An 18340-nucleotide genomic window follows, 5' to 3' on the forward strand; every position below is an offset into this window, starting at 1 on the left:
GTATTCAGTTTACTTTCACTTTATTCAGCATATCTTTGCATGAATTAAAATAAAAGAATATCAATGTTATCAATCCTGTATGACCTTCAGTGTGACCATGCATTGTGCTTTGGCTTTAGACATGCATTTAGACATTTTTGAAAACTTTCAGGGGGTCGTAAAAGCATGGGCTGAGGAGGGGGTTGAAGTGACATGAGAGGGTAAAGGGAGGCAGCCAGAGGCAGCAGTAAATCTGCACCGGGCTTTTGCTGGTGCACGTTCCCTCCAGTCCCTACTCCTCTCCCTCTGTCTGTTGGCAGTGTTGTGTGCCACCTGGCTGGCTGGGTGATGGTGCCATCTAATCGAACCAGGATCCCACTCTATCGGGTGGCAGAGGGCTTCCCCTAATCTAACTTCTAAACAGTCTAACCTGGTCCGTGTCTCCCCTTTCACCCACTGGAAAGAAAGCCTGAGACAGGCTGTAAGGCCTTACAGTTATATACTGTAAGGCTAACAATGTAATACACACTCAACCGGAGCAATGTACAGTATTGATTTATTTTATAGTACAAAGGGGCCTTCCTTTCTTCCATCATCAGCCAATGAGATTACTGGTCATTCTAATGATGGACACATGGGCTGCTAACTGCAAAATTTTAAGAAGGATGCCAATTTTGTCATTCAAAAGTGCATTACACTTACCAAAGGCTCTTATAACAAGTATATTCTTTTCCTTTATTACCAGTCCTCTGAATGTGGGTTACCCCCACCAATGTGGTACAATTAAACCCTGTTCATTTTCACTCCAGGATAATAACAATGGTCCCTCTGATCAGTGATTTACAGCCCGGCTGACTGAACAGCAATTGCCTGCATTTTTCAGGACTGCAATGCCACAACATGTCCAGTGGATACTCCTAGTTATACCTCAAGAATGTGTACTGGCCCATACTGCCTCCTGACCTGTCTTCCACTTACCAAAAATACAAATATTGGCAGTTAGACTAATAAAGCTTCCGAGCACAGCATGCCCATACTGAAAATACAGGACCTGTTTTTTGTGTTTTTTTGTTTTGTTTTTTGTTTGGTCAATATAAAAAGTTCTTTATACAAGAATATTAATATAATAAAAAAAAGCAGGGAAGGTTGGGTTCAGTTTGCAGCATGATCACACATCAATTTAGCACATTCTTCAAGTATATACAGTATTCAGAACAACACACTCAACGGTACTGTAAATAGTAATTAGTTAGACAACCAGGAAACTGAACAGGGCAATTTGTCTTGTCAATTGATTTGAAGCCAAATCAATGTGTGTTTTTAACACAATTTAAAGAATAATCTGAAATCCTACTCAGTTAAGAAAGCACTGTTTCACTGCTCATTTCACTCACATTTCAGTTTCTCATAGTTCATGATTATGCACGCTTCCATTTTGTCCAAAGATTGTCATGGTACATATGAAAGCCTGGATGCAGTGATCACTTCTGCTGCACGTCAAAACTTTATCAAAACATGGCAGCTACATTATAAGTGGGGAAAAAAATGGAATGTTTTTCAATATGCCTTCATTGAGATTTTTTGTTTGTTTTCCAATCAAAAATACAGAAAAGATGTGGTGCAGTGTGTGCATATTCAGTACATTTCAAAAATAACAGATTGGTTAAAAATATATACATTGTACGCAGCCATGCAGCTGTTCAAAGTTGCGTAGCATTTCAGTAGCCAGCTGAGAGTGAGGCAAAGCATACAAGTCACTAGCAAGTAAGTGACCAATTCAAAGCCCAATGAACTGTCATACATATGAGAGGACTGAATACACACACACACACACACACACTGCACTTGTTATTTCTTGTGGGTGGTAATCTGTCTCCAGTGCACAGGCAGCTCATCACTCTGACAGCTGTCAATGATAATTGACACTTCCTCATGTTATGGTCACTCCTGACTGAGGGTCCTCACCCTCCTTCAGCCTTCACCACACACCGTGGGAACATGGCTGGCCATAGCTGGTGTTCCCAGCCGGGTCATTTGCTGAAATTGTCGTCTGGTTAGGACTGCCTCAACACTTCACATGTGAATAACCGAATGCCCTTCTCATTGACTGATCACTGATTCAGAGGCTCCTATGCACCGAAGCACTGAAGGAACCAGGAAAGCTTCATTTATTATGTTTGACGTGCTAAATATATATTCTACATCCTGCACAGCAAAAAATGTGCAAAGCAAGTTCGGTCAGGAAACTCTCGCTGCAGCCAAGCAATGGACGACCTCAGCAATCACATACTCCCGTGTTTCCATAATCAAGCAGTCACATGCACACAACACATTTTCTCATAACCATATAGTCACATGTGCACGTCACCAATGGAATGCCTTTTTTTAACCAGCGGTCAGACCTCTCTCCAGTGCTGCCGATTGCTTGCGCTGCTTTTGCACTCTTTGGTTGCTATGGCACAAAATTGCACTCAGCCTGCATCACCCCAGCCACAACCAGTCGCTTGGATCTGCTTCTAGGTACTGGGGGGGGGGGGTTCTGGAATTTCTCACTGTGCTCCCTGAAGCGAAGTTCATTCAGCGGCAAACCCAAAAAAATGTACTTACATATTCATTAAAATATTTAATCTAACTATGCGAGTTGTCCTGACTGAACTATTTTTATCTAGCTGGTATGTAAAGTGTTTTAATTTAATCAGTGTGTATCTGGCTCTGTACTGACAGCGTGGGATTATTTGTGCCCAAGACAAAAATAAATGTCATCAAACCCTGAAGGGGTATTCAACTGTTTGGCTACGATTAAATTACATAATAATGCAAAAGGCAATCAGATAACTGTTTTATCCTTGGTTGAGATTACTCAGTGTCTGTTAAAGAAGCACTCAAAAGTCACCATATAAAGTTTTGAATATTTCCTTACAGCATTGACTTGATCACATGTAAGATAAGTAGCTGTAATACTAGTTGGTTGTGACTCTGAGTTGAAAGATGTTTTCCTTTAAAAGTATTTATTTAATTTATTAATTGAAATTAGTACTGAACCTCTGAAACCATTAATGGCTCAGGATATTGTACATGGTACATAACCCCTGGGGTTCCCTCTAGTGGCAGATTTTCAATACTACATATCACCTCTCAAAAGGACAGTTAACTTTCAGGGTTTCATATATATATATATGCTAAGCTATTAGGAAAAGAAATAACACAAACAGCTATGTGTAGGCTATTGTATATTTAACAGTGCCAAGTCAATGTTGCTTTTCTTTGGCAAATGAAAGACATGGGGTAATAATCAAACTAAAGAAAGTATTTCAACATCCGTGTCACTTCAGTGATTATTTTGTCTATGATTATTTTATCAAAGAGTAAATGTTATTCTCCATTTCACTGACATTGTAGAGAGAGGCACCAAAACAATTATTTTTACAAATACAATTCATTATTTTTATGGACTGCTGAAGGTGTTATAGTCCTTGCATAGGAGCTGTTACTATGGCAAGCCATTTAAGATTTTATTTAGAATTCAATTTTAACTAGCTATAATTCAAATTCTTGATATCACAATTACATTTTAACTAGTAATGATTTTAATTCTTGATTATCAAAAATTACATTTTTACTTTTTAAAATAAGAATGTTCATATCAAGAATTACATTTGAAGTAGTTAATTGAATTTCAACTAGTTGTGATGTTAATGAGCTTCGTTTATATGTGTCAGTGAAGGCGGAGCAACATGTGCGTTACTTTCTGAAAGGACCAAGCACCAAAAGGGAAAAACACAGAATAATTATTCTATGATAACCACAGGAGAGTGGAACAATGTGCAATAAATTGCGGAGTTTATGATTGGATCTATTATTATACCTTTAGCCTATAATTACGTTTTCAATGCAGAGCTGAACATGAAAACAGGCTGCATGCTCTCGGAGTTGCGCTTGCGTCTTGCCCTTCTAATAGAAAACAATGGGAGGCAAAAATAACTAGCGCCACTTGATGGCGTAATTTGACAACTACATTATCTCACTTTACAACAAATTCATTAATGCTAAATTAGATCTGTTGGCCAGTCTGATACAATTTTGTCAAATTAAAGTTGCTCCATTGTTAATGGAATCATGGGAAGTTCTCTGTAATCAGCAAGCTATGAGCTTAGCCATGCTATGACAAGTAAAATTTAAAAATAGGCTATAGTTATTTGTTAAATTTATGGTTTTGATTAAACAAGACAGGTATGAATTGTACTAAGGAATTACGTCAGGACTTTTTTTCATTAATTATTGTCTGCCTTTCTTAAATCTTATTCGTCATATAAAGAGTTGTGCTTAGTCACAGTCAACAAATAAAATATTTCTTATTTCTTTAAATGTGGCTTTTATTCAAACGACAAAGAACACAAGTGATATAAGTACTATTCTTCTGTGTTCCAATATGTTTAAGAGTTTAAATGTGTGCATAGAGTTTAAAATTTAAAGGCTTAAAGTGTTCCTGGGTCATTTGTTATACAATATATCAGCTGTCATAGCGTTAATGAGATGCATTGTAAAATTCAAGAAGCAGGGGACATAGAATAAACCTGCAGTGAGTATGTTTTATAAATAATTGCCTATTGCCTAACTAGGAATGTCACGTTTTGTCGCCAGAAAAAAAATAAGACCAGGTCAAAACCTAGTATATGGCTGGACCTAACACACTTCATCCGGCCGACCAATGGTGTAACTTCATCACTCAGTCACTCATTCACTCAGTCACAGACATTCGCGTGTGTAGGGCTGGCCCCGCTGCGGTCCAGCCAAAAAAATTCTCGCCGACAGAATACTCTGAATTTGTTATCTGTCTATGAAATTATGAATAATAAGAAAATGTCATGTCACGCGAGGAGAATGTTCAATATGTCAAATGTGATGAGGCTTAGGCTATGTCCTTTGCATCCCAGCCTTAATCTGAACTAAATTTTGGTATGTGTTCTGCAAAGAAGAATTAATGTCCACAACCGATATGCGATTTAAACGCCCTTCTGCACTTGCTAAATTCTTTGTTTCCAAATACAATTCAATTGTTGATACGAAGAATTCCTATTTTGATATCAAAAATGAAAAGTCCCATTGAAATGAACGGGAAAGACGCTTGAATTATAACTAGTTAAAATTCAATTCCTGATATCAAGAATTTCAATTATAACTCGTTCAAAAGTAATTCTTGATATAAAAACACGTTTTAACTAGTTAACGAATTACTGATATCAAGAATTTGAATTATAGCAAAAATGTAATTATTGATATCAAAAACAAGTCAATGAAAGCTCAGAAGGCTTTCCATACATACATTCTTTGCTTTCAGGCGACGGAACTTCGGCTTGGGGGGGGGCGGCTTCCGCTAATCGCAGCTGTTGATTGGGCAGTAAGGCAGTCTCTACACAACTTGCTCTGAAAGCTACAGTGCATGCTGGTGGAAGCCGGAGAAAGACTTGTAGCTTGTAGCTCCTCAATGGAAGAAAGGCCCCGTGAACAGGCGCACGAGAAACGCTGTCATCATGGAGAAGAGAAGAGCCAAAATCGACCAAAAATATCGCTGAAAAATGATCAAAGTCAGTGCCAGTACCAGCACCAGGAAACGCAGACGAAGAAAACAGGTCGGATGTTCAGCAATCGAGCTAGTTCACGTTAGCCAGCTAGCTATGACTTTAGCTAGTTTGTTAGCTAGCTAGATGACAACAGTAGTGGAGGGACGAGCCGAAGGGAAATCATTTGAGTGGAAGTTTGCTGGCCTCTGGGCAAACTATGCCTCCCAGCAGCAATGTAAAACAGATTTCTAATTTCCACAAAGCATTAGTTAACATTACAGTTTGTTATTTGGTAAACTAGTTAGCTAGTAGAAGTGACTGGCTAAATGGAGATTGACCTTGTACACCGGTTTCACCATCATTCCTGCTCACATTTCAGACTCCTCCTTGATGATGGTTTAACAGCGCCTGGCCGGACTGTCTGCAATGTAAATATGTTTTTCGATCGTTTATTGTCTATGTCGACTTAAAATAAGGGTTTTATTGTATTAATGTATCAATATTAAGTCGTGTATGCTCGACTCTCCAGCAACACACCGGCTCCGCTGGAATGTTCGTCGCTGGTCAGGTTCTATTTCCTGTCCGCCATGTTGGATGTGTATTTTTTTTATAGACAAAACACAGCTACTGGCTAGCTACCCGGCTATGGAATTTGCTAAGTCTAAACTGTACCAGTGTGTCCGTGGCACAGAAAATGCACTTCAAGTGACATTTTTACCAGAGGTATTGTGTACACTTAGACTAATACAGTTGGAGTAACGTTAGAGCTATTGAGAATGTGGCTAGCTAGGAAGCTACTTGACGCTTAGTCTACTACCGTTGGCTACATTTGTGATTTGTACTGTTGGGCCTGTTGCGCTCAAATGTCCGATTTGTCTTCGGACCGCCCGATTACAAATACAATAAGCATTTCCCAAGCGATGGTAGAACAAATGTTGTTAAGCTAACTGTTCTGGGAGTATCGTGCACTAAATTTTTATGTAGTGTAAAATTTATACCGGCGTGGCCACGAAAGCTAACGTTAACCAAACTAACATAACGTTAAATGTTGCCCGTCGTTATCTTAATGTGAACCGTGCAGTTGAAAGTGGAGCAACGTCAATGTCAGTTGGACGTAGTGAAATATCTTAATCCACCATTTAGCTAGCATTACTCTAGTTAATTTATAGACTAGCTGCACGATGCGTGATAAACGTTCGTTGACTAGTGGTAGATGGCTACCATTAACATGAAAGTAATGGATATTTGGCTAATCGGCTGGTCACATAATTAAGCTTCGAACACACTACTCTTAACATTAAGTAGTTAACGTTAGCTAGACTAGATAACCAAAAGCCTGTCTGTACAAGGTTTTTCAGTCAATCATATGAACACATCCAGTGTTAGCTATCAGTTGTGCAATTGCTAAACGTTAGCGAACTCGTCTAATTCTTGCAGTAGCGGCATGGGGCTAGCTAGCTGTAGTTAAGTCAGGAACCCTTAATAAAAGGGTTCCTGACTTAAAACCAAATAAAAAACACAAAAGATAATGAGAAGGTGGACTAACTAGCTCACAGGCAAGCTTCTACCCAAATACGACGGAAGGTCCAGCTCATTTACACAGGGGTAATGTAGGCTGTAAGATAATTGCTGACTAGCTACTACTACGTGACTCCGCTTGTCTTTACAAAATGACCTGGATTATTTTAAGTAGCTAAACCTGTACTTTCACAAGTTGTTCCAAATATCGTGTAGTATGTATTGCCCAAAAACACACAATATGCCTCTTATGAAAATCGCTGAGCTTGCAGGGACTTGAAGCAAGGCAGAATGAGTGGGGCCAGTAGAAAAGGAGGTTAATATACACGGACTGTATTACTTGCCTACGGACTTAGCTTCTGTACCCCCCTAGCACTTTTCTCATTGTGTAGAGCAAAAAAAAATCCAGAACATCCAGTTTGCACATTCTTAGCCACTAAACGTTGAATTAAGGTATGTACTGCGGTGCTATTGATTTGTTTTCAAATGAAAGAAGAGTGAGGGGGACTCATCAAGAGGTTTCCCCAAATTTGTGAGTAGTCAGGCAGGTGAGAAAAGTAGCCAGGGAGACAAATTGTTACGATTACATTTTTTTTATTAAATTGATTAGCGCACCTTAAATATGTGTAAAAGCAGTCGGCCGTTTAGCTGACAGCCGGCACTTAGGGATCTCCTTGCCCATGAAGCTGGTATTTCAAAGTAGGACTATCAGATTAGAATTGTTTTTTTATTTATTGTCCGAGTGGAATATGACATTGAAATGTTTCATACATTGTTGGAGTTGGCAGTTTTTTTATTAGTTAAACTAATAGTTGTATTGCAGTAGTGTGTGATGGATGTTTAGACTACATTTAGTTTGCTAGCATTTCTCACTTGGTATTCAATAATGTCACAAGAACAAATTGAGGTTTTAGCCTACGGTGTTGCAAAGGAAGTAATGCATTTGATTTTTTTTTTTTTTTTGTAACTGTCAATCACACAAGTGCCTGCAGAGTAACTGGTGAATTTGGATCTTAAAATATTGGCATTTTTGAACCAAAGAATTTGTAATGTGTTAGGTTCTGGTGGGTACCAGGTATTGGTATATGTTTGAACCCTCCCTGTCAAAAAGGGATGTAAGATATGACATGCAGCAGACCTTTCTTACCATCCATCCAGTGTTCTTAGGTGCAAGTTAGGCATGATTTTCAATTCAGGACTCTCTTGGAAAAGTTTAAAATGCACAGGAATGTATAAAAACTTTGTTTTGATCAAATTATTTGACCTTAGTTGCAGTAAACTGCACAGCAATCGCTGGGCAGTCTGTGTACACCTATACTGTATGTTGCCCTTTTTTACACTGCCTGTTTTGAAGCTGAGAAGTGACTGGAAAGCTAATCATTGATTAATTTGTGTTGTGCCAGTCAACTTTCTGAACATTAGCTGCCTTTCATCTCTTAGTTCTGGGAACAGGGTGTAACATTTCACTGTGGAGAAATTTACAGTGTACTTTATTCCTGACTTTAGCCTTGGCTGCCATCACCATATTTATTATATAGCGGATTTATTTTACGCGGGATCCCTAGCTGGGTCGTTTCTCAAACCAACACCAGTGTAAACCGCAAGTACGATAAATGTTTGCGGCGACTAAAAAAGGGCAAGTGTCCTGAGTAATTGGCTTCCAAAAAGGCAGGTATGCGAGAAATCAGATATGACAGTGACTGTGGGTCTGGCCTTCCGCCACCTGACACATGCAGTCTAAACATTCAGCCTAGCGCCACGCTATCTTGTGGAAGCCGCCACGTCCTCCGCAGAAAGGGCCAGCCACAAGGCTCAGCTCGGTGGAACTTTGTGGCCTTGCTGCAGCCCGTGGCATTTCAAATAACTTCTGCTCGTGTCTTTCCCAGGCGATGGAAGAATAAACGGCAGCAGCACGGAGGGAGAGAAAACGCTCTCTGCGAACGATCCAGCCCGCACCCTTTATCCCGTGAGCCGCAATGGCAGCAGACCACTGCGAGTAGCCGCTGCTAACTCGAGAGTGAAGAAGCCAGGAAAGGCCTTTAGCACTCTGTCAGCAGCGGGGAGCCGAGGCAGCTGTAAATGCACGAAGAGTATGGACAGCGAGAATGACAAACCCTTAGATTGCTCACCCCACGAGGGCAAGTCATTGCTGGACAAGAAGGATTCCCTTTCCCTCCCGAACGGGGTCGTGTCTCTCGGCGCCGGCCGCGTCGCCAATGGTTACCCCTGCGAGCCGGCGCTCGACGATGACGGCGGCGGCTCCGAGAACGGCTACACCACTCCCGGGAGACGCAGGGCGGGACGCGGCGGCCTCAGGGGCGCGGAGAACGTGAGCGCGCCGCAGGAGGAGGAGGAGGAGACCATGCAGCAGGGCAGCGCAGCTCCCGCCAGGCCGGACGCGGGACCCCCGAGCCCGGAGCCCGAGAAACCGCCCGGCCCCCCCCGTCCGGACGGCGGCAGGCCCGGCGCCAAGGCCGAGGCCGGAGCCGGAGCCGCGCGGGCGGGGGAGCCGCAGCGCAAAAACTCGGTGGGCAAGGCCGCCGGCGCCCCGGGGAAAAAGTTCGAGGACAGGCCCGGCAAAGCCAGGCTCGTCGCCCCGGCGAGCGCGAAAGAGGACTCGTGGACTTTGTTCAAGCCCCCTCCCGTTTTCCCCGTGGACAACAGTAGTGCTAAAATTTCACCCAAGATCAGTTATGCAAGTAAAGTCAAGGAGAACCTCAACAAGGCAGCCCAGGCCGGCGGGGGCGACGCCCTCCCACCTCAGGAGCCCGGACGGCTCTCGCTGGTTCCCATGTCCGCTTTGAAAACCATCACTTCAGCTAGCTTTACGAACGGCCCCATTTCCGGAGAGGGGAATGGCTGCCTCCAAGTGGGGCCACTCTTAACCACTGCTGCTAGTACTGTACCGCTGGCCTCTCCTCTCTCAGGGGGCGACGATGTAGCATCCTCTCCTGACAATGACAGTAGCACTACGACAACCCCTGTGGCAGCCACTGGCGAACCGAGAAAGTCTAGCCTTTTTGTTTACCCTCTTACCCCGACTAATATGCAACCTGCGCTCCCCAGTGCCCGCCAAGTGGACACGCCTCCTGCTCAGACAAATCAGAAAGCCTTGGGGGACATCTTCCGGAACCAGTGGGGGCTGTCCTTCATCAATGAGCCCAACGCTGGGCCGGAGAGTAAGGAGGGCAGCGCAGCGGAGGTGACGTTTCAGGGGAGGTGCCCCGTTGCCACGGCCGCACAGGACTCCAGTTTGTCCCCGCCCACGTGGGACCGCCCTCCCTTCCCACCGGCGGCTCACGCGGCGGACAAACGGACTAGCCCCCTACCCGTTAGCAGTGTTTTGAAAGCCTGCCCCCCTGCAGTGCCTGTCAGTGGGGGTGGGACGCAGACCCACCCTCTGGGACTGGACGCGCTCAAAGGCGAGATCGGGAGTCTCGGTGCAATCGTGTTCGCTTCTTCTAAAGACCCCAGTGCTGACCCACCTCAGGCCTCCCAGACTGACTCTGCGTTGGCTCTGGTCAAAGAGCAGAGCCAGGCCAAGGGCTTTGACAGAAGGTGTAGCTGGGGGTCGTTCGATCTAAAAGCTGCTGTAGTTTATCACACTAAAGGTAATTCTCCCTATGGCACCCGTCAGAATTTCTTGAAACAAAGGTGTTGATGTCCTGCACTGACATAAGCTGACTTTTGATTAGGAAAATGAGCATTTTGAATAACTACATCGTGATCAGGTCCGTAAAGTATTGTTCTTGCTTTTGTCATGTTAGCTTAAAAATGGTTGAAATTGTACTCAAGACTTGAGCACCTGGTGGTATTTGTATTGCGTAATACTGGAATTTTATCACTGATTAGTCATGTTTAAATTGCCTGGAAATCCACAGGTTTTGTGACAGTTGTTGTACCTGTTCATTGTTACTCATCTCCTTATTTATCAGTGAACTATGAAGGTTATGATTTGTTTAGGAAATTCCCCATATCCCAAAACAGCAATTCTATTTTATCTTGGGAAAAGAAAGAAACTAGGGTTGACCAGTGCAACACTGAGTCGTGTTCCTATTTGTGTGACCTAATTTCTGTTCCTTCTTTGTTTTAACAGAAATTGAATATATTTTGAATTTGCAAAAACAAGGTAGGTTGTTTCTTAATTGGTATAAAATTGTGTGATGTAATAGGGCATGGTGGTTTTGTGTTTTAGCACAACAGAACGTGTTTGGGTGTCAGCAATCACATTTTTTGGGCCAGATACCATTGGGAAAGTTGTTGTATTTCTGCTTGCTGTACATTGCTGTACACCAAAATAAACTTTACAAACTGATCTAGTATGTTGCAGCAAGAATATTTGCAAGGAGTTTTGATAAAAACCCTCAAATTATTCCATGCCATAGTCCACAACTGAAAACTTTTATTTTAAGCGCTTTGTATCATCTGACGTTTGTTTGCTGCTTCCACACGCCTTAACTGAACCCGCTCTCTCTTGTTTTTCTCCCGCAGATCCAAAAAGAGTAATCATTTATGACGAGACCAAGGACAGGCCTGACCAGTGAGGTTGAGGGGGAGCTGCAGTTGGACTTGCTCTGAATGCTACATGTGCTCCTTTTCAAAGTAAATATTCAAATTAATCGCAACCCTCACTTCTGTAGTGGAACTAAGAAAGGAGTATCCCACAAAAGACTACAAAAAGGTGAAGTTCTGAGCAGTGAAATGCAGAGGAGCAAAAGGGGGGGGTGGGTTGGGGGGGGGGGGGGGGTGGTGTTGAAGAAGTGGAACACGCCTTTATGCAAAGTTGAGCACTGGAGTCAGTGGGGAGTTGCTGGAGAACAGTGCAGACGGCACCTGGAACGCGGTGCAGAATATGCCTGAGCTCAAAGACTTTGTTCGTAAGCGGTCGCGATCACAGACACTGTGGAAACCGTGGACACTTCCCGCTGTGACGGCTCACAGCTCGCCACGCCGACCTTTGCGAGGGTAGAGTTGGCCGCACCTCCTTAAAATGTGTTTTGCTGGTGTCAAGAGAGGACAGACAACTCTGTTCGTAAATGGGTTGCCTCGGTCATTTTGTTTCTTTATGAATTCAAATCGGTTTAATATGTCTATATATGTATATGTATTCTTGTGTATACATATGCAATAATATATGCGCTTGTCTGAATTCATAATGAAAACAAATTAAATGACATGTACTTTTAGAAAGAATGCCTTGATATTAATAGCAAAAAGCAAAACAGTTAAATGGCAGGAGGTATTTGATGTCCTGTCTTGCTGCAGGTAAACTAGAGTTATAAATATTACGTAGATGATGAAAGTGACAGGGAAAACAGTTGTCTTAAATATATTTTGGAAAGAAGATTGTCCAGGACAGAAAGGACCTCACTGGATAGCTTTAGCTGGTGACACTTTGTTTTCTTTCATGGCTTATCGACTAAAGGCGCACCATTGCAATGGATTACCAGAATGATGGAAAGAGGAACGTTCGACCGCAGAGGAAGCAATCTTCTAATCCCACCTGGGCATCTTACAGCTTAATTGACCTGTTTCACAATTCAAATGGAGCAAATGCTGTTGATATGTATACCTTTTTTTTTTTTGTTTTGTTTGATTATTAGGTAATTAAGCCCTTGAAAACCTTAGTTCGTTTGAAGGTCTGTGTTTACCGCAAAAACTCAAAACAAATATTCATGTAACAGTCATTTCAAAGCATGTCTAATTGGAATTCCATTTCCGGATTGACTGTGGAGGTCTCCTGAACTGTGTGCGGTAGTGTGTGGTTGACAGGACAAAAGCTTTCTGTATTTCATCTTTTACTATTTCTTCGTTCTATAAGGCTTGAGAAACACAAGTTTCTTAAATTTTGTTGCTAAAGTGTTAAAAGTAACTTTTCATCTTGGTGCACATGGGTGTGTCTCCCAAGTTTGCATTGGATAATTGGCTCATTTCATCTCAATGTTTTGCACCATTTCCCTTGACTAATTCTGCTGAAGAGCTTGATCCTGCATTGATTAATTAGTCCTTGATCCTTTTTTAAAATTAGTTTTAAGAATGAGTTTTTGCACAATGTAGGCAGTGAGAACTGGTGTAGACGGGTCCGGGATGAGCCCAGACCCATTTGATCGGTGTGCGTAGCCGAGCAGACGAGGTTCCTGCAGAATATATTTGCAACACAAATCGGGAAGACGCCGTGCCAGCCCCACGAAGGGGTTGGGTTTATAACACCCACGTTTTCTGAACTGAAGCCTGTGTGGGGAAAGCTCTCTGGAGCCTTATGTGGAGCACAGCGATGGGTACGCGTGACGGAAGTGTGCGCAGTCTGCTGAGAGTTGTTCCCCAAGCGGTGGGTTTGGTGCGTCATTCATCCTGCTGTCTCCCAGACTGTTTCGGTTTCAGTTTTCAGGGCCGTGCCTGTCTCCACTTCTATTTTTAGATTGTGAATTTCATATCCCCATCATGACTCATTTGGTCGTAAGAGTTTTTGCACTTTATGTAAACTTTTTTTTTTTTGTTAACGAGTACAACTATATATAAATATAACGTATATGAAATACTAACCCCGTTAAAGGCTTTGGGCTGGTTTAAGATTAGAAAAAAAAAAAATTTACTCAGGTAGAATTAGGAAAGCCATGACCTTAGAAAATAGACCAACGCAAAGTTTAATTGCCAAATGAAAAATGAAAAGTTTTTTCGTTTTTTTTTTTTTTTCTCTCATTGGGCACATTTAATTGGTGTGGGGGAATTTTACAGTTAAATGGTTCAGTTTGAAACTACTTTTAGCATTGAGTTGCGTATGTTATCAAGGTATTGGCTCTTCCCACAGATAAGCACATGTTGCACTGCTTTCAATTGTCTGAACCTGTTAGCATCGTACTTGACTTTTTTGTTGTCAGCGAAGGGCATCTGTGTGAGCTGAGGCTTAAGTCAGTTTAGGGCTAATGCAATAGTTGGATTAATGCTGCAGCTGTTCCCCCCCCCCCCCCCCCCAGTCTCTCTAAGTTTTCAGCAGTGTTCATGTTTCGCTCTGTTGCTGCTCCCATTTCGAAATGCAGGTGGAAAGCAAGTGGTTCACATTCCCTGCAGTCAGAAAGTCCAAGTCTTACAGAAATGCCCCCCCCCCCCACCCCCACCACAGCCGCCATCAGCGCAATAGAAATGGCACTACATTGGTCCCTCCAAGACGCCACTCTTAAAATTTCAGTTTAAGTTGATGTTAAACTTGTTATTGACAGCTCCGGTGTCTGAGCCACCACTATCGTTCTAGTGCTCATAGGTGGGCTCCACATCTCAACACTATCTAGAGAACGCCTGCTGCTGATTCAGGTGCCTGCGGTCTGCTTGCTAAAGCTGCACGTGAAGTGTCTTCCTCCGACTCATGTCTGCGCAGGCGCGGCTTGTGGGCTGCAGCGTGAAAAGCAGCAGCTGGTGATGTCACGTGACGTGCCTGGGAGAAGAGAGTGCGCGTTCGTCTGCTCTCTCCCACATCGGCTGCCGAGATCGCAACGCGGCATTCCAAATTGGGGAGATAATGGGGGAAGGCATTACAAAAATGTTCTCTCTGTGCGGACTGCATCTGTCTCAGCATGTGCCAGAGAAGGGCCTGCTTTTTCTGTCCTGTTCCATTTTATATTTGTTTATTATTATTGTTATTATTAAATCAAAATTCTTCTGTTTCAAGATACTACTGCTTCCTGATATGTCGCATACTAATTTGTGGGACTTGGACATAAGTATTACTTGTCTCCTGTAATCATATTCAAAAGAAATGGTGGATTTCTGAACTGAGAAACGAACTCATTTACTGTTATCTGGGCTAGGAAAGTTGTAGTTATTGTTCTCAACCACGCTGAATCCATTTCAGAATTTTTATTGTGCTAGAGAGTGCTCCTCTCTCTTGGGTCAGATCGGTCTCGGGCTCCTCGTGTGCTGGGAGCACCTTGGCTGCAGTAGAAAAATCAAAGAGAACCGGACCCGTTCCTGACCGTAGATCTTTATACTGCTTTTAGCTGTCTGCGTTATTGCATATTGCTGAGATTTTTGTTTGTATTAATCTATCATGGCTTTCTCATTGATCAAATTGCTGTAGACAACCAGCTATGTTTGCACAGTTAGTGATAAAAGATTTTTAATGACTGAAATCATTTCTTTGCCTCCCCACAGTGTTAGTTTGTGTACAAGCAATACCTCTTTTAAATCCTCCCAAAACAGGAAGAATATTTGGCCTGGGGGCTGTAACGGTAGTTCCTTTGAAATGGAATATTTATAAGCCTGGTTTGTAAAGTTGATAAGTTGCATCTATTGCTTTCCTGTATAGGTGTCTTGGATTTACAAACGGTCTCTGCGCATGTCTAATGGTGTTGCTTGCATAAAAAAAAAATGGATCAGTCAGCCTTAGCATTTGCATTAGACCTTTCTAACCCAAACATTGTTCTGTGAACTTATTTTATAGTGAGAAATAAAGGTTTTTGCTGAGTCCAGTATTGGATGAGATGCATTATTAGTGGTTAGAATGCAGGGGAAATGTTAATTCCTTAGTTTAATCATTCAGTTTCCCTGGGGAAAATGTTTTTAAAGCACTTATTTAATTCAAACCCAGACTGTTATATTTATGCATTTGGAAAGTGCGGAATAAAATGTGTCTGAAAGGTAATGTTACCTCCAAACCAAAAAATTGCTCCAGGAATGAGGGGCTATTTTAGTAGTTGTGGGTCTAGGTGTGTGAGAAAGGTGTGTGGACCGTTCTGGAAAGCTTTTGAGTGGACCGAATGAGAGTGCGATTGGCATTTGGAAAGGAAGTTGAGGAATTCTGAAGAAATTTTGGTCTGTGTTTGCATACCCCGAAGACATTCAAATGCCACAAAAATGCTTAGGCAGGCATTGGCTTCAGAGCCTTTGTGGTCTTTAAATGACGGGCCGGTAGCAGTTAAGAGTTGGTGCAGTCCCTGAACTTGTGTGTCTGCGTACGCGTGTCTGTGCCTGTGAGACTGGATGACTGGCTGAGTTTTCACAAATGACGATATGCAAACTTCTTTGTTTCAGGAGTCTGGTTTTACCATGTTTAGTCTGCCTGTGTTCGAAAGGACAGATGTTGAAAATGATGAACTTGATAATTGCTTACTTTTTGTCTTTACATTTGAAATGATTTTCAAAGTTTTACGTGCCATGTCTTGTTTTTTTTTTCTTCTTTTTTTTTTTTTTCCAGAAATCGTTTTGAATAGGTTGTATTTTTTTTTTTTTGTCTTTTCCCCTTCTTTGTTGCTTCCCCTGAAATTTCTTTAGGAAGTTTCAAATATTTTGAACTAAACTGTCAGTGCTTATTAACTTGTCTGATGTAATCTGCTTATCCTTTATTGATAATCCTACATTGTTACATTTTAAATAACCTGGCTAACTGGTATATACATTGCATTCAGTCCATCCTCTGATTTATGGTTCTGTGCTAGTCACAAATACATTCTGTTTTACAGTAATCTGATGAGAGAGTACATTAATATCGGAGTAACATGTATTTGTATCTTAATTTAGTCATTTAGTCAGGTGTGTTACTATTAATTTATTTTAATACACAGTATAGATTTAAAATGCACTGCTGCTCAGAGCAGAATGAGGAGAGCATGTCTGTCACAACCTGGAAACGAATGGGTTTTATTTAAGGAAAGTCAATTACTGGATAGTCAGTGTTAATTATGTAAAATTTGACATTAATTGGGCCTTCAATTTATTTTTTTCGGGACCCATTTCTTGAGCACGAGCGTTCCTGGCAACCTCTCTCGACCTGGTCTGAATAGGGGCAGCCTTTAGGAAAAGATGGAAGTGACGGTCGCAATTTTGCTCTCATTTTGTCGTTACGCAAAGCCAAAGACCTGGCGACGCGGACAGAACACACCTTAATATGCGCAGAGGTCAGGTCAGGAGGCGGAGTTACGCATATCTCTACTGTGAATTAGCCGAAGCGTTTGGCAGAATCTTTAATACCAGTGGATGAAGTGCTGGAGAGGGCTTCATAACTTTTTAAGCGTGGGTTCATTGAGGGTGAGGAGTGGCTCCCACTGCCAGCCTGGGACGGGACATGTTTTGGCGGTGCGGCGGAGCCAGCGAGGCACAATGGAGGGGGGCGGGGGCGGGGGTGGGGCTGCGTCTAGGCCTCTGCGGATACGCGCCGCTGGGTCGAGCGCACGGGCGCGTGCGCGGGCGAATCCAAAATTAAAACCAAGTAGATCGAGTGACTTGTAAATATAAACAGTTACAAATACCGGAAGTGCTGCTTCTTTCATCCAGCTATCGATCGTCTGTAACAGGAAAAGCTGGCCTCCTAAACGCTGTGTGTGTCCCGCTCGTCTCTTTGCCCGTCTCATTTCCTGCTGTCTAGGCCTCCTGTGGAATTAAAAATAATAATGTAATAATAATAATAATTCTTTTAAAATGATAATGATGCTGCGAGTCTGGAAAAATGTCACATTGACATGTCACGTGTTGCATAACGTGTCCGTGTAAGGGAAGTGTGTACGTGCTTTATTTTTAGTTTGAGTATATTTTTGGAACGCCCTTTTTCTTTTTCCGCTAGCCCGGTGTAGCCGTGTCTGTGTCGCTCACCACACACTCGTCTGGTGCCAAGTCAATCTTTGCCCTCCGAGCATCTCTCTCTTCTGTCTCTGCATTACTCATGACTAGTGCCTGTTGATATATATTGAATCAACGTGCACATAAATTCAATGGCTAAACTAGAGGAGGCTGTAACAGTAGGATTTTTCTTTTTTCTTTCCCCATTTCTTTTACAGTTTCACATTCTGCCGTTTCGGGTGACGAGAGAAAATTGTGAATCTGAAAATTGTTTTTCGGTTTTATTTTTGCTCCGTTTCAAATGCGTCACCATGTAAATCAATGTTCCTTATTTTTGTTTTTCTTCTCTGAAGCATGTAAATGTGTTTCAAAGTCCAAACGAATGTTCTAAAATCGAGTGGAATTCTAAGTGTTTTTAACTTTTTTGTTCTCATTAAATCGTTTTAAAATGTATTTAAAAACAAACTGGGTAAGTCTCATTATTCATATCTCATTTACATTGTGTATATTTGCCAATTATGGTTTCAAAAGTGATTATTTTCGGTACTCTAGGACAAATACATTTGAATTATGCTGTTGACTAAATTATAAATGGTGAACGTGCATTCGGTAGTTTACAGGAGTCTAGAGGGTTTGGCCTTATGAAACGCTCTAGCCCATCCCGCTTGAATCTGCTGCCGTAATTATCCAGTGAAACTGCAGTTGGCCATATTTTGCTGGAAGAACTGAATTCTGAC

The 18340-nt window shown here is 42.2% G+C and overlaps 1 protein-coding gene across 2 annotated transcripts; it reads left to right on the forward strand.

The window, feature by feature from the left end:
• Nucleotides 1-5352: 5352 nt before the first annotated feature.
• On the forward strand, nucleotides 5353-18068 carry LOC118235982 (nuclear fragile X mental retardation-interacting protein 2-like). Of its 2 annotated transcripts, XM_035433917.1 has the most exons (5): nucleotides 5353-5609; nucleotides 5920-5968; nucleotides 8945-10669; nucleotides 11155-11187; nucleotides 11550-18068. In XM_035433917.1, the coding sequence occupies exons 3-5, from the start codon at nucleotides 9151-9153 to the stop codon at nucleotides 11600-11602; spliced, it is 1605 nt and encodes a 534-aa protein (XP_035289808.1). In that variant the 5' UTR covers nucleotides 5353-5609; nucleotides 5920-5968; nucleotides 8945-9150; the 3' UTR covers nucleotides 11603-18068. The 2 variants fall into 2 exon arrangements, with proteins under 2 accessions (XP_035289808.1, XP_035289809.1); XM_035433918.1 differs by lacking the exons at nucleotides 5353-5609; nucleotides 5920-5968 and adding an exon at nucleotides 5994-6263.
• Nucleotides 18069-18340: the final 272 nt, after the last annotated feature.

This window comes from Anguilla anguilla, chromosome 9 (assembly GCF_013347855.1).
Source record: "Anguilla anguilla isolate fAngAng1 chromosome 9, fAngAng1.pri, whole genome shotgun sequence".
NCBI classification, from domain to species: Eukaryota; Metazoa; Chordata; class Actinopteri; order Anguilliformes; family Anguillidae; genus Anguilla; species Anguilla anguilla.

What these genes read in the sequence shown, in the direction of transcription:
- LOC118235982 (XM_035433917.1), top strand. Translation starts at nt 9,151, where the DNA reads ATGGACAGCGAGAATGACAAACCCTTAGATTGCTCACCCCACGAGGGC. An exon ending in TGTAGTTTATCACACTAAAG is followed by an intron (nt 10,670 to 11,154) that starts GTAATTCTCCCT and finishes TTGTTTTAACAG; the next exon opens with AAATTGAATATATTTTGAAT. An exon ending in TTTGAATTTGCAAAAACAAG is followed by an intron (nt 11,188 to 11,549) that starts GTAGGTTGTTTC and finishes TTTCTCCCGCAG; the next exon opens with ATCCAAAAAGAGTAATCATT.